This window comes from Mesoplodon bidens (genome assembly GCF_964165515.1).
Source record: "Mesoplodon bidens genome assembly, chromosome: 9".
NCBI classification, from domain to species: Eukaryota; Metazoa; Chordata; class Mammalia; order Artiodactyla; family Ziphiidae; genus Mesoplodon; species Mesoplodon bidens.
Genome location: NC_138166.1, coordinates 57,630,961 through 57,643,580, shown reverse-complemented (window position 1 = coordinate 57,643,580; position 12,620 = coordinate 57,630,961). Strand labels below are relative to the sequence as shown.

The window sequence follows — 12,620 nt, the reverse complement described above, 5'->3', positions numbered from 1 at the left end:
ACCACTCGCACGCACTCACACACTCACACACACTGCCAGGCGCACACACCAGATCCGTGCTGATCAGGAGGCAGGCAGGCACCCTCGCCCCCACGCACTCCCAGGCATCCCTAACCCACACCCACATATAGGTATTTTTGCCCTGAAAAAAGTGTAAATAAAGCCTCGCTGGCCCCCAATGAGGCGTTCCTTCCCGACTTTTTTGGATCAATCAAACAGACAGTGGCTTCTTTTGATTAAAGCCCAAATTGTCATTGGGCAGAAGCAATCATGTGACAGCCAATTCGGTCCAATTTCAACCTTGTCTCCATGAATTCAATAGTTTAATAGTAGCGCGGTCCCCATACGGCTGTAATCAGTGAATTAGAAAAAAAACACCCCAGCAGCGATCTTCTATGATAGATTTTTTTTCCCTCCGCGCTCGCCTTTTTCCTGGGCCTTGCCCCCCCAAAGCCCCTCCAGAAGAGGGAACTTTTTCTCCGAGGGGGCTCCAAGGAGAAGGCCATGAATTACGAATTTGAGCGAGAGATTGGTTTTATCAATAGCCAGCCGTCGCTCGCTGAGTGCCTGACATCTTTTCCCCCTGTCGCTGATACATTTCAAAGTTCATCAATCAAGACCTCGACGCTTTCACACTCGACACTGATTCCTCCTCCTTTTGAGCAGACCATTCCCAGCCTGAACCCGGGCAGTCACCCTCGCCACGGCGCTGGCGGCCGCCCCAAGCCGAGCCCCGCGGGCAGCCGCGGCAGCCCAGTGCCCGCCGGCGCCCTGCAGCCGCCCGAGTACCCCTGGATGAAGGAGAAGAAGGCGGCCAAGAAAACCGCGCTGCCTCCCGCCTCGGCCGCTGCCGCCACCGGCCCTGCCTGCCTCAGCCACAAAGGTCAGTCCAAAGACTTGGCCCCAGGTCCCCGGACCCTCTTCCCCTTCTGGGCTGCCCCGAGAGCGGTTATGGGGGGAGGGGAGCGTGGGCTGGGAGAGAAGGGGGAGAGAGAGAGAGATGCTTGGCTGCTTTCCCTTCCCCTGTGGGCTCAGGAGTGGGTTTGATGTTGAGAAAAGGGATCCTGCGTTCCGCAATGACTATATATATATATATATATATATATATATATATATATATATATATATTTTAAGAAGGGGGTGGGGGAACTTTCCCTAACTTGTGTAATGTGGGATGATTTATTTGAGTTGGAACTGACCTCCTCTTGTCTAGTTGTCCTAGAGTTTGGCTTTTTGACAGTAATGAAGAGTGATAGATCGCTCTTGCTCAGCTAAGCAGCTGATGCATTAATTATAAATTGTGGTGTGGCTAATATAAAGTTTGCTCCCGGATGGAGAGGTTGGGGGGAGCTACAGGCAAGAATTTGATGGAGGTGGAAGAGATGGGGTCTCCCCGGGCTGGGCTCCCAGGAAAGGCAGCACAATAGCTTTACTGCATCTAGGGGCGGCCATTTTGTTGCAGTTGATCTTTTCTGCTATATTTATTCTCCAGTGGAATAACCCCGCTCGGACCCCTCCACCTCCAACTGTGCGTGTGTCTCTTGTTGGTTTCCCTTTCCGCAGAATCCCTGGAAATCGCCGATGGCAGCGGCGGGGGCTCCCGGCGCCTGAGAACTGCTTACACCAACACGCAGCTTTTAGAGCTGGAAAAAGAATTTCATTTCAACAAGTACCTTTGCAGACCCCGAAGGGTGGAAATTGCAGCGCTGCTGGATTTGACTGAGAGACAAGTGAAAGTGTGGTTTCAGAACCGGAGGATGAAGCACAAGAGGCAGACCCAGTGCAAGGAGAACCAAAACAGCGAAGGAAAATTTAAAAGCCTCGAAGACTCTGAGAAAGTGGAGGAGGACGAGGAAGAGAAGTCGCTCTTTGAGCAAGCCCTCAGCGTCTCCGGGGCCCTTCTGGAGAGGGAAGGTTACACTTTTCAGCAAAATGCCCTCTCTCAGCAGCAGGCTCCCAATGGACACAATGGTGACTCCCAAAGTTTCCCAGTGTCGCCTTTAACCAGCAATGAAAAAAATCTGAAACATTTTCAGCACCAGTCACCCACTGTTCCTAACTGCTTGTCAACAATGGGCCAGAACTGTGGCTCTGGCCTAAACAATGACAGTCCCGAGGCCCTCGAGGTCCCCTCTTTGCAGGACTTTAACGTTTTTTCCACAGATTCCTGCCTGCAGCTTTCAGACGCAGTCTCGCCCAGTTTGCCGGGTTCCCTCGACAGTCCTGTAGATATTTCAGCTGACAGCTTTGACTTTTTTACAGACACACTCACCACAATCGACTTGCAGCATCTGAATTACTAAAAACATTAAAGCAAAACAAAGCATCACAAAACAAAAACCCCTTTGACCGGGTGGTTTTGCCTTCCTTTATTCTGAGAGCTAATTTTTATTTTATTTTCTTCTTGACTTACCCTCTCCCTCCTTTAAATGTTGAAGATTTTTCTGTTTAGTGATTCCCTTAACCCAGTTACAGAGCCATCTTTTTCAGATTATTTTGGAGTTTTAGTTGTTTAAAATCTAATCCAACAACCCTCTATGTGATTTCCTGAAAGCAATATATGAGGCCTGCAAGAAAGTGATCATATAATTGTATCTTCACTTTCTTTTTATTTTTGTATTACACTAGGATGCATTGTCATGCGTATTTTTGGTAGAATAAATTCTCCTTTGCTATAAGTAGCTTTCTTATTTTTTTCCTCCCCCTCTTTCTCAAGGCTCATAACAGTTTCTTTTTCCTCTTTTAGTCTAACTTGGTAAATAAAATTCTGGTCACAATCCATTTTCTTTTTCAATTTTAATATATTTATTAAATGGGCATGTTCAAAGTCTTCAATAGACAGCAACAAAAAAAGAAAGGCAGAAAATGGTTAGGGCTTCTGAGAAGTGTGGTTTTTTGTTTTTTAAGGGAATGGATTAGGTTTTTCAATGTAGAGGTTCAAGCCATAGATTTAAATTGGTAATAGAAACAGGATTGGGCAGCCTCAGAGTTGGGCCAAGCCCAAGCTTTTGAAAGTGGAGAAATAAAGTGCCTACAGAAACCTCCAACTCCAGGAAGGAGGAACATGGAGTTTCTTTAACAAGCTACCAGTCTCCAGGTCAATAACTAAGTTATCAAGAATTCATTTATTTATACACATTTGTTTCAAACATTTACATTCCAAACCCCTCCCCCACAAATCCCCAAACATTTTCAGTGTGGTTGATTAGTCTCCCAGCTGTTGATGGGTCCAAGCAAACAGACCTAAAACAGAAAAACAAAAATAAAACAAAACAATGGTTACTAGCTGGAAAATGCACTTCAGAAAGGGTGGGTTTTTTTTTTGTTTTTTGTTTTTTTTTGCATTCCTCTGGTTCAGTCATTCTAGGATTCTTTTCTTTTTTTTCAGGGTCAGAAAAATCAATATTTCATTCTTAAATCTGTTTACATGGCAAATAATGGATCATTAAAGCTTTGAAGTCAGGTTAGCAAGATGAGATTTAAAGTGGAGTGTTTCTACCCCCCAGGTTATAAATTAACCGAGTTTCTAGAGAGAGAAAGAGAAAAAGCACTTTAAATGAAATATCAATAAAATGTGAACTAGGGATGTTACTGGGTTGTTCTGTTTTTTTCTCCCTTCTTATGTCTCCCCATGTTTATTTTTCCCTTACTGAGCTCTGTTCCGATGGCTACTTACTTACCGTGAGAAAGGGCAGCGAGTAAGCAACATGTGTCGGGGGTGGGTTGATTTAAGAACCTGGCTCTTAATAGCAAAGGCTTGGAAGTTATGAGGAAATCGCGATCCTTCTCCCCGGGTTTGCTGCCTACCTTCCCCCACCCTTTTGCCCCCTAAATCCCGGCAGCGGCGGAGGCGAGCGGGGACCCGGGCAGGTTTCTCCTGCCCCAGGCGCGGAGCGGAGCAGGCAGCCCGGCCGAGGCCAGGGTTTAGCCGCTGCTGTTTGCGATTCATCCTACGCTCATAAATCAAACGCTTTCTATGAATGAGAATGTCATCAAAGAGATCAATTGCAGGAACACATGCACAAATAAAAATCCTCTTACGTATTTGCCGGGAATCCCCGTCCGAAAGCATTAAGTTAGAAGGCGTTTAGTCATAATTCATTTTTATTGCTCTTTTAAAACAACAGCTTGGCTGAGCCGCGGATGCCATGAACAGCTCGGGGCCTCGGCGGCGTTTTGTCTCCTCCTCGCTCCTTCCCTTTCTACTACTAGAAGAGCCCTGAAAGAGGCGCTTTGAGCTCAACAAGCCGCTTGTAAGCGATCATTTAAATAGTGGCCGAGCTCGCCTTTCACGCACTCTCCCCGGGCGTTTAAAGAGACTTTAGCTCGCGTCGTGGGGCGCTGGCCTACTTGCCCCGAGGACCTAGGGTCTCCCACCCGGCGAAATGAGCCCTAGGATTTCGTGGTGGTGAAGGAACCAAGCTACGGAAGCCTGCGGGATCGTGGCCAGAGGAGGCTGCCTTTGTGAGCCGCACCGGGAGAGCGGCGCTCTGGGCGACCAGCCGGGGCGGAGTCGGCTCGACCTCGAGAGCCCGGCCAGCCCGGAGCAGTGCGCGGAGGCGGGTCGGACGCGGCCCGTGTGCAGCGGCCCTGTGTGCTAGCGCAAGCTTGTGATCCCAAGAAAAACACCCCACCCACGATGGCTGGGAAAAAGGCCCGGAGGGAGGAAGAGAGGTGGAGGGAGAGGAGCCCAGAGGCGGAGAACTAGCAGAGGAAGGAGAGCGGTTGCAGACTGGGGTGGCTTTGTGGCGCGAGCCCTGCTGCCGAGGGGGTCTTGCAGACCCGAGCCGAGGAGGCCAACAAAGGGACAGGAATGAGGCAAGGGGAAGAACGTACCGACGAGCTTCGGCTGTGAGAGCAGATCGTCCTCAATACCAGGCCAGACCCCCTAAGGTCCTGCCTTCTCCCGCACAGGAGCCCCTTCTCTCCCCCCCCTGGCTGGAGGCCTGGCGCTCCCAAGGAAGCCACCTCCAGGAGGGCCTCCTTGCCTTTTCCCTTCTCCCGGATGAGGTTCCCCAGGTGCTGAAACGGGGGCAGGAGTGACCTTTCCTGGTTCCCTGTTAACCATGATTGGGGATGGGTCGCAGGTCACAGGAAAATACCCTTTCAAAAGGAAATGTTTAGGAAAAAAATGTTCCTTTGCTACTGAGGGAATCTACAGTCAAATGTCTGCCAGTTTTCCCTCTTGAGGAGACAGGCTAGGAGAGAACTTCTATACGTGAAGAACAGAACACAGAAACTTGAAAGGCTGACTAACACATTTGAAATGTGCCTGCCTCAAGAAAAACTTCCTTCTTTTAACTGGGGAGGGAAAGCTAAAGAGGAGTGGGAACCCCAAATCCACATACAATCCTCAGATAAATTTGATCTGTTGGATACCGATGTGGTGAACGTGGTCAGAATAAAGCTATACAGCATTGGCTGCAAAGCTTCTGGATGATGTCTGGATTTCTTTTACCCAAGAATGCATCAGTTCTTGGCCTCTGTTTGGCCTTTTCTCTCTACAAGCTAAGGGTTCACACGAAACCTAATAGTAAACAGCAATTAACGACCCTGTCGGCATCGGGGTAGGACGAGGGTGATGGAGAACAGGACCCCTGTCCTGGGATGACGCTCAGATTTGCACGTGTCTCTCTAGGGAAAGACTTGAAGGTTCACACAAGGAACTAGGCAGTCAGTTGTTGGGGAAGGAGGAAATGTCCCGTCCCCCATCAGCCATCTGTCCCCCGCCCCTCCCACCTGCCAGCCCCCCACCCCCACTTCAGCTGTGCAGTAGAATGGGGGGAGTGGATAAAGGAAGCCCTTCCACTCCTAACATCTCCCTTCAGAAAACGAGAAACGTTGCGGGGGGTTGGGGGGGAGAGTCCATCGTACTTTGCGGGAGCCGTGGTCTCGCCCTTTGAGGCCGCGGTCGGAGCACGCAGGCTCCTGGGTCCTAGGGAGCCGGCAGATGGCCTGCAGCACAGGGCCCGGCCCCCAGGCTTGCCACGTCCGCTAGCGTCATCTCTCTCCCCCGCCTCCTACCCCTCAAAATCTACCGGCGGAGTTGCTACGGATCCCGTAGGGCTCCCAGAGCAAGCTGAGTGGGGAGGAGAAAGGGGCGGAGAGCGAGGAGAGAGGGAGGGCGAAGAGCTGGGCCACCCCTGGCCTTGGCCAGCAAGCCTAGCTCCCAAGGCTCACCCACTCCCAGGCGTCGAATTACATACAAAAGCTCCACGTTGCCACGCTAATAGCCGACGGGGGGGGGAGGGAGGGGGAGGAGGAAGGGGGGTGGGAGGAAAGGAGGCTTCAAGACCCTCCTTGGAGAAGGGAAGTTTCCTTTTTTGCCCTCGTCCCCTCCACGCCCACTCGGGTTCCTCCCAGCCAGCTCTCTGCGTACTTCCCTCTCCATCCCGAGCTTAGAGAGCTGGTGGCCCAGCCTCGTCCTACGCCACCGTTCTTGGCACTCCTCGAGGCACCGCAGAAGGGACTGAAGGGAAAGCGCCCGGGGAGCAACCCCTCCAATTCCTTGCGTTCCGGGCTCCGCCAGTGTGCTAGTGGCGGCCCAGCGAGCTCCCGCCAACTGATTCCCGACCCGAGAGATCGAGGAGCCCTCCTCGCTTCTCACCTCTTGCCAATTCATCTTTCTGTGCGCGGTGGGGAGGGGGCGGTGACGGGGGATGCCTTCCAGCCCCCACTTCCCGGAGGGGGGGGCGATCGGAGTCAGCGCGCGCAGAAAGCAGCCTCTGCTCCCCTTCGCCCCAGCGCTCCGAATCTGCCCCGGCAGCTGCCGCAGCTGCTGCTGCCGCCCGGGCTGCCTGGGGGGGCGACTGCGCGTCACCTAGACTGAGGAGCGCCGGGGATTTAAATGCCACTGAAATGGTGATCCATCACCGCAGGAGCCAGCAAACTTTCGCAGCAAGCTCCGCCATTGGCTGATATAGTCACGTGCCCCTCCCCTAGCGCCCTCCGCCCTCCCGCCCCCCCTCTTGCGCACTGTACATTCATATCATTTTTCTTCTCCGGCCCCATGGAGGAAGTGAGAAAGTTGGCACGGTCACCCAGGGCTTCGCAGGACCCGGTCACTCAGTGACAGATGGACAATGCAAGAATGAGCTCCTTCCTGGAATACCCCATCCTCAGCGGTGGCGACTCGGGGACCTGCTCAGCGCGAGCCTACCCCTCCGACCATGGAATTACAACTTTCCAGTCGTGCGCGGTCAGTGCCAACAGCTGTGGCGGCGACGACCGCTTCCTAGTGGGCAGGGGGGTGCAGATCAGCCCGCCCCACCACCACCACCATCACCACCCCCAGCCGGCCACCTACCAGACTCCTGGGAACCTGGGGGTATCCTACTCCCACTCGAGTTGTGGTCCAAGCTACGGCGCGCAGAACTTCGGCGCGCCTTACAGCCCCTACGCGTTAAATCAGGAAGCAGAAGTAAGTGGTGGGTACCCCTCGTGCGCTCCCGCTGTTTACTCTGGAAATCTCTCATCTCCCATGGTCCAGCATCACCACCACCACCAGGGTTATGCCGGGGGCGCGGTGGGCTCGCCTCAGTACATTCACCACTCATATGGACAAGAGCACCAGAGCCTGGCCCTGGCCACGTATAATAACTCCTTGTCCCCTCTCCACGCCAGCCACCAAGAAGCCTGTCGCTCCCCTGCATCAGAGACATCTTCTCCAGCACAGACCTTTGACTGGATGAAAGTCAAAAGAAACCCTCCCAAAACAGGTCAGTCTTGCCATTTCATGAAAGCTTCTTGATGATTTTGGAAGGAGCTGGTATGCTTAGTTTCTAAGGAAAATTAATCATGTTTTTGTTGTTGTTGTTTTTTTTAAAGTTCTTGCTTCCCACCTGTGTTGTAGGGTGTGGGGAGGTTTACCCAGGTGCGTTGGGGCAAAGGAGCGTCTGAGACTGCTGTATTTCCAAAGGGGCTGGGTTTTAGAGGTTTTGGAAGTAGGAAGTGGGAAGTGGGTTAGGTGTGTGTGTGTGTGAGGGGTGTCCTGTTAATATCTCCAGGCTCCATTAATCACGGTCTGACCATGCTAATGGTTGATTTCAGATTAACACTTTACACCTCATCACTCACCCTCCCAAGCCCGGTTTATGTTCAGAAATTCTTGATTCCTCTTTACCCGAAGGTTGCTCTGAAGCGTGTACGGAATCTCATATCGATTATAAAAATTTTTACCTTTTCCTCTCATCGCTTCCCACCTTGCCCCCAGGGAAAGTCGGAGAGTATGGCTACGTGGGTCAACCCAATGCAGTGCGTACCAACTTCACTACTAAACAGCTCACGGAGCTGGAGAAGGAGTTTCACTTCAACAAGTACTTGACACGCGCCCGCAGGGTGGAGATTGCCGCATCCCTGCAGCTCAATGAGACCCAGGTGAAGATCTGGTTCCAGAACCGCCGAATGAAGCAGAAGAAACGAGAGAAGGAGGGCCTCTTGCCCATCTCTCCAGCCACTCCGACGGGAAGCGAGGAGAAGGCCGAGGAATCCTCAGAGAAGTCCAGCTCCTCACCCTGCGTTCCTTCCCCGGGGTCTTCTACCTCAGACACTCTACCTACCTCCCACTGAGGCCGCCCCGGCCCCACTCTGCAGCCCAGGCTACTCCTCCGGCTGGGACTTCTTACCCAAAGCACATTCTTAGCTTATCTTCCTTTCCATTTACAATCTTTCTCTTCCTTTCTGATCCTATCTGGGGAACTCCTGGCCAGGATAATGTGTTTCCAGAGAATTCTGGATTAGAAACTTGATGGGGGGGGGTGTTAGCTCCATAGCGCAGATTGAGTGCCAGCATCAATTTTCTGATGGCACCTAACACCCCTACTTTTAGGAGATTTCGACAGAACCTACTGTTCCTTTCAGATGCCCTTTGGAAAATAGTTTCCTCTGCCAGCCGAAACATGTCAGAGCAAGGCCTCTCATCTTTTATCTATCTGTATATTTACAGTTCTCCCCTACTTTGCCCTTAAAGTAGGCTAGAGAGAGAGAAGAGGGTCCAGGAGCTCATGAAGAACAGATACACTATGAGAGTGTTTACACAATTAATTCATCCCTTAATTTAATTCAGTTTCATGTGTGTGAGTTTGCTGGTTGTAAATGCTTTGTCCTGAAAGATTTATCTTTATACAGATTTTCTAGAAATGTTTTGATTAAGTGACTAAAACACAGTGGGCAAACTCTTAAAGCTGGTATAACTTTATATGTGATTATAGGTTAAAGAATTAAAAGCTCTCATTTAAAATCAATCAGATGCCTCAGATGGTAGCCTCAATTTGTTCTTTCAGTGAGTTAAGAAGGCCTGCAGAATACAAGGGTCAGAAACCTTGCTTCCTGTGCTAAGTCTCTCCCCATCCCCACTCCTTTCTTGTTTCTCTGGCCACACTCTATTTAAAATTTGTGCTGGATTATTCAGGATCTAAATGTATTATTCAAACCAGCTTCTTCCTTCCACAGTTATCTTAGCTGGATATGATATATTTTCAGCTCAATTGTTAATGTGATGGATGGCACAATGAATGTATATTTTGTGTGATTCGTGAATAGTCTTTTGCATGTCGCACAATGTTTTGATGTCCCTGAAGTACCACACTGAGTTCTATCAGTTATCCTTTGTGATATTCCCCATTTCCTGTACAATCATGAACAGCTCAGAGATCCCGGAGTGATGTGATCCAGAGCAGAATTTACGGGTCTTAAGATGTCTGTAATAAATATATTCAGGTTTCAGATATGCTTACGCATCTGTGTATTTGGCTTGGCCACAATTTGCTGGTTCCTACAAAGGTGGCTCCTTTCACATGGGGAAGGAGAGAAGTGTGGTGTGTATTTTCAAGGAGGTGGGGCTTTTCTTGAAAAAAAAAAAAGGAAAGGCTTTTCATTATGTAGCTGAAGCTTCCCCTATGAGTGTAATTGCACCTAACGTTGTCTATGTAATAGGCTGATTTTCTTTAAAATAGCAGCAGCTGCTTTATTATAATCAAAGTTCATTATGGAAAAAAATGAATGGTGAAGAAATTTATGAAGCAGATCTATTTTTTGAAACAAACATGGATACTTCCTGGGTCAAGTGCTAACCTTTTCACCTCCAACTCAATGTTGACATATATATAAACAGAATCCCCTTCAAAAGCTGAAACTCTTCAGTCAGTCTTTCCTCACATCAATGAACCAAGAGCTAAGAGATTCACATTTAATTAGCTCCAGTATAAAGCTGTTTGAGGATGGGGGCCCCCACCCCACCCCTCTTCCTTCTTTCTGGATTGTCGGACAGTGTGCCAAAATATTCCACTCTTTAAATTGAGTGTGGTCTGTACTGAGTAAACCCTTGCATCCCTCCTCCAGTTCCTCCTGTTAATATCCACTCCTTCCTTCCACTTTTTAAACCCCTACTCCCAGTTCCTTCTGGGTTACATATCTCATTCCCATCAGATTCAGCTTTGATTTCACAGCCACCATGGCTGTAATGGGTCTACCGCTCAATTTCCATGCCACATAACCCAGAAAAACATTTTAATTTTCTCTGGGCTCAATAGGTTCTTCCAGGTGAACTTGCGGAAGCCTCCCTGAAGTCTGTCAATATTCAAGTTGCTTCTGACCAATGCATGTGTCTGTTGGTCTCAAACAGAAGAAGCCAGCAAATCAAAAAGTTCAAAGTGACTCTCCTCCTAGACCTGTTACCACGTTCCCTTTACTTTCACACATTTTTGGAGGCTTCAATTTAAGAGTAGAGCAGAAATTTTACAGCATCACAAACAAATACAGACATGACTTCCGCTCCAAAGGGTGTTTTACAAAGGATGGGCTGGGGTTCAGGGTGGGTGGGTAGTGAGAAATCCTACAAAAACTTGTAATTTGCAGGCCTCCTAGAGCATCCTTGAGATTTCCTGTAGTTCCCTGTCAAAGAGAGTGAGCCTGGACTCTGCAGGCGCAGTTGCTGCGGCCATATCAAGGGCACCCGGTGCCCTCCCTTCAGCTCCTGGGTTCTGGGGTTGCTTCTAAAAGACTCAAGTGGATGGAGGAGAACTTCAAAGTCAGCCAACTCTTTCTTTCATTTCCCGCCTGGCCGTATACAGTATCTTTTGTTTATTAGTGTAAAGCCACACAGTGAAACAGATGGCTGGTTTCCAAATACTTTAATGTGTTAAAGTGTCATTTGCATGCCACTGCCGAGATTTCAATATCTAAAAGCAGGGCCAACCCGCTGGAATCCCGGAGATTCCAATCTTCTAGGTGATGGTTTTAACGTAGCTGAGAGAGAGGAGAATGATGAATTATGGCTAAACATCCCAAGCCTTCTCTAGGTCGTGGAATAAATCAATTAACAAGCAATGCATTTAGGAAACATTAATATACCTTTCAACAAGGAAAACATTTGTATCTTTTTAGTTGTCCCAATCGATTAAATCAAAGGCGCTTAACACATCCTATTTCAAGGTCTCTCTTTTTCTGTTTTGGTCTCTGAGGAGCACAGTTAGCTCCTTGAAAAATGACAGCCATGGTAACTGAAACGACAGAAGACGGAAAACAGAAAATAACATTTTATTGATAAATTTAAAAAGGACAAGAGTCTCAATTAGGGACTTGGGATAATCACAATATAAAATTCCAGTTTTCCAATGCTTTTTCCTCACTTCTCTCACCTTCATTCAAAGTACTCCAGAAATTCAGGGTGTCCCCAACTGAGGCTGAGTTGAAATTGTGCTGTGACTCTGAAGTCTGCTCTCGGCTTCACCTTTGAAAGTTTACTTTTGGAGGCTATTCAGATGCCCTGGTGTTTTCCTCTGGGGCAATCAGATTCAAACCGATCAATATTTACTCAGTCTGAAAGGGTTGTTGAAAAGCCTGCTAACAACAAACTGCTTAGCTGCTCACCCCTGTTTAATCTCAGGTTCACTGAAAGTTCAAGAAGAGATGAATGCAGTGATGGGTCACTTTAGAATGAGTCCCAGTGGTTTATCTGAGCTCTCTGCTAAAGGCAACAATTATAGTTCCATCCCTCTTTGGGAAAGGGTTAACCTGCCTATTATTCTTTTGCTAAACAGTGTTTACTAGAAACTTAAAACACTTTCCTCTCCCTTCCTGGCTTTTTTTGGGGGGGGGGCGTGGAGAGGGACTTTCCAGCTGCCCTTCTCCTGTCTCCTCTAGCTTTCTGCCAAGCCACTAGGTTTCATTTGACTTAAAATAAATTACACTGAATATTTAAGAAACATTCAATTAGCCTGACAGAAGAGATCCGATTTATTTCAGATGCCACGAACTATGAAATGAAGCTCTTTGGGCCATTACAGTGCATCTTCTTTGCGAAAGAACAGGGCAAGATTGAATTGAAATCCATTTGCGTTTGAGTAATATCGACAATCAGAGCCCCAATATCCATCTGAGATGGCTGTTTAGACATCAGATGGGGGGAGTGGAGGGGGAAGTGACTTGTGCAGAAGCAAATACCTCAGGTGGAAAGTCAACTTTAAAATTTTATGCCCTCCGAGCATACGAAATGCTGAGATGAAAGGAAGACCCAAGGAAGCCAATGGGGAATGGTGGGAGAAGATGCTGGACCCTGAAGCTAATTGCTACAGCTCTTCAGAGGTCAAAGTTCATATAATCACTGCATACATGCATACTAA

At 48.8% G+C, this 12,620-nt stretch overlaps 2 protein-coding genes and 1 long non-coding RNA gene across 4 annotated transcripts; 2 read left to right on the top strand and 1 right to left on the bottom strand.

Annotated features, from left to right (window-relative positions):
• Positions 1-207: 207 nt before the first annotated feature.
• Positions 208-2,730, top strand: HOXA2 (homeobox A2). Its single transcript, XM_081244964.1, has 2 exons — positions 208-883; positions 1,564-2,730. Exons 1-2 carry the CDS (start codon positions 505-507, stop codon positions 2,301-2,303), a joined length of 1,119 nt encoding a protein of 372 aa, XP_081101090.1. The 5' UTR covers positions 208-504; the 3' UTR covers positions 2,304-2,730.
• A 376-nt stretch (positions 2,731-3,106) lies between these two features.
• LOC308622459 lies at positions 3,107-6,823 on the bottom strand. The gene is made up of 2 exons (XR_014016639.1): positions 6,608-6,823; positions 3,107-3,243 (listed from the first exon to the last, which is right to left on the bottom strand). It is a non-coding gene; the product is annotated as an uncharacterized lncRNA (long non-coding RNA).
• Positions 6,824-6,965: 142 nt separating this feature from the next.
• Positions 6,966-9,745, top strand: HOXA1 (homeobox A1). 2 transcript variants are annotated; one of them, XM_081243905.1, is made up of 3 exons: positions 6,966-7,420; positions 7,624-7,718; positions 8,213-8,292. In XM_081243905.1, exons 1-2 carry the CDS (start codon positions 7,076-7,078, stop codon positions 7,681-7,683), a joined length of 405 nt encoding a protein of 134 aa, XP_081100031.1. In that variant the 5' UTR covers positions 6,966-7,075; the 3' UTR covers positions 7,684-7,718; positions 8,213-8,292. The 2 variants fall into 2 exon arrangements, with proteins under 2 accessions (XP_081100031.1, XP_081100030.1); XM_081243904.1 differs by having other exon boundaries at positions 6,966-7,718; positions 8,213-9,745.
• Positions 9,746-12,620: the final 2,875 nt, after the last annotated feature.

What these genes read in the sequence shown, in the direction of transcription:
- HOXA2 (XM_081244964.1), top strand. Translation starts at nt 505, where the DNA reads ATGAATTACGAATTTGAGCGAGAGATTGGTTTTATCAATAGCCAGCCG. An exon ending in TGCCTGCCTCAGCCACAAAG is followed by an intron (nt 884 to 1,563) that starts GTCAGTCCAAAG and finishes CCCTTTCCGCAG; the next exon opens with AATCCCTGGAAATCGCCGAT.
- HOXA1 (XM_081243904.1), top strand. Translation starts at nt 7,076, where the DNA reads ATGGACAATGCAAGAATGAGCTCCTTCCTGGAATACCCCATCCTCAGC. An exon ending in AAGAAACCCTCCCAAAACAG is followed by an intron (nt 7,719 to 8,212) that starts GTCAGTCTTGCC and finishes CCTTGCCCCCAG; the next exon opens with GGAAAGTCGGAGAGTATGGC.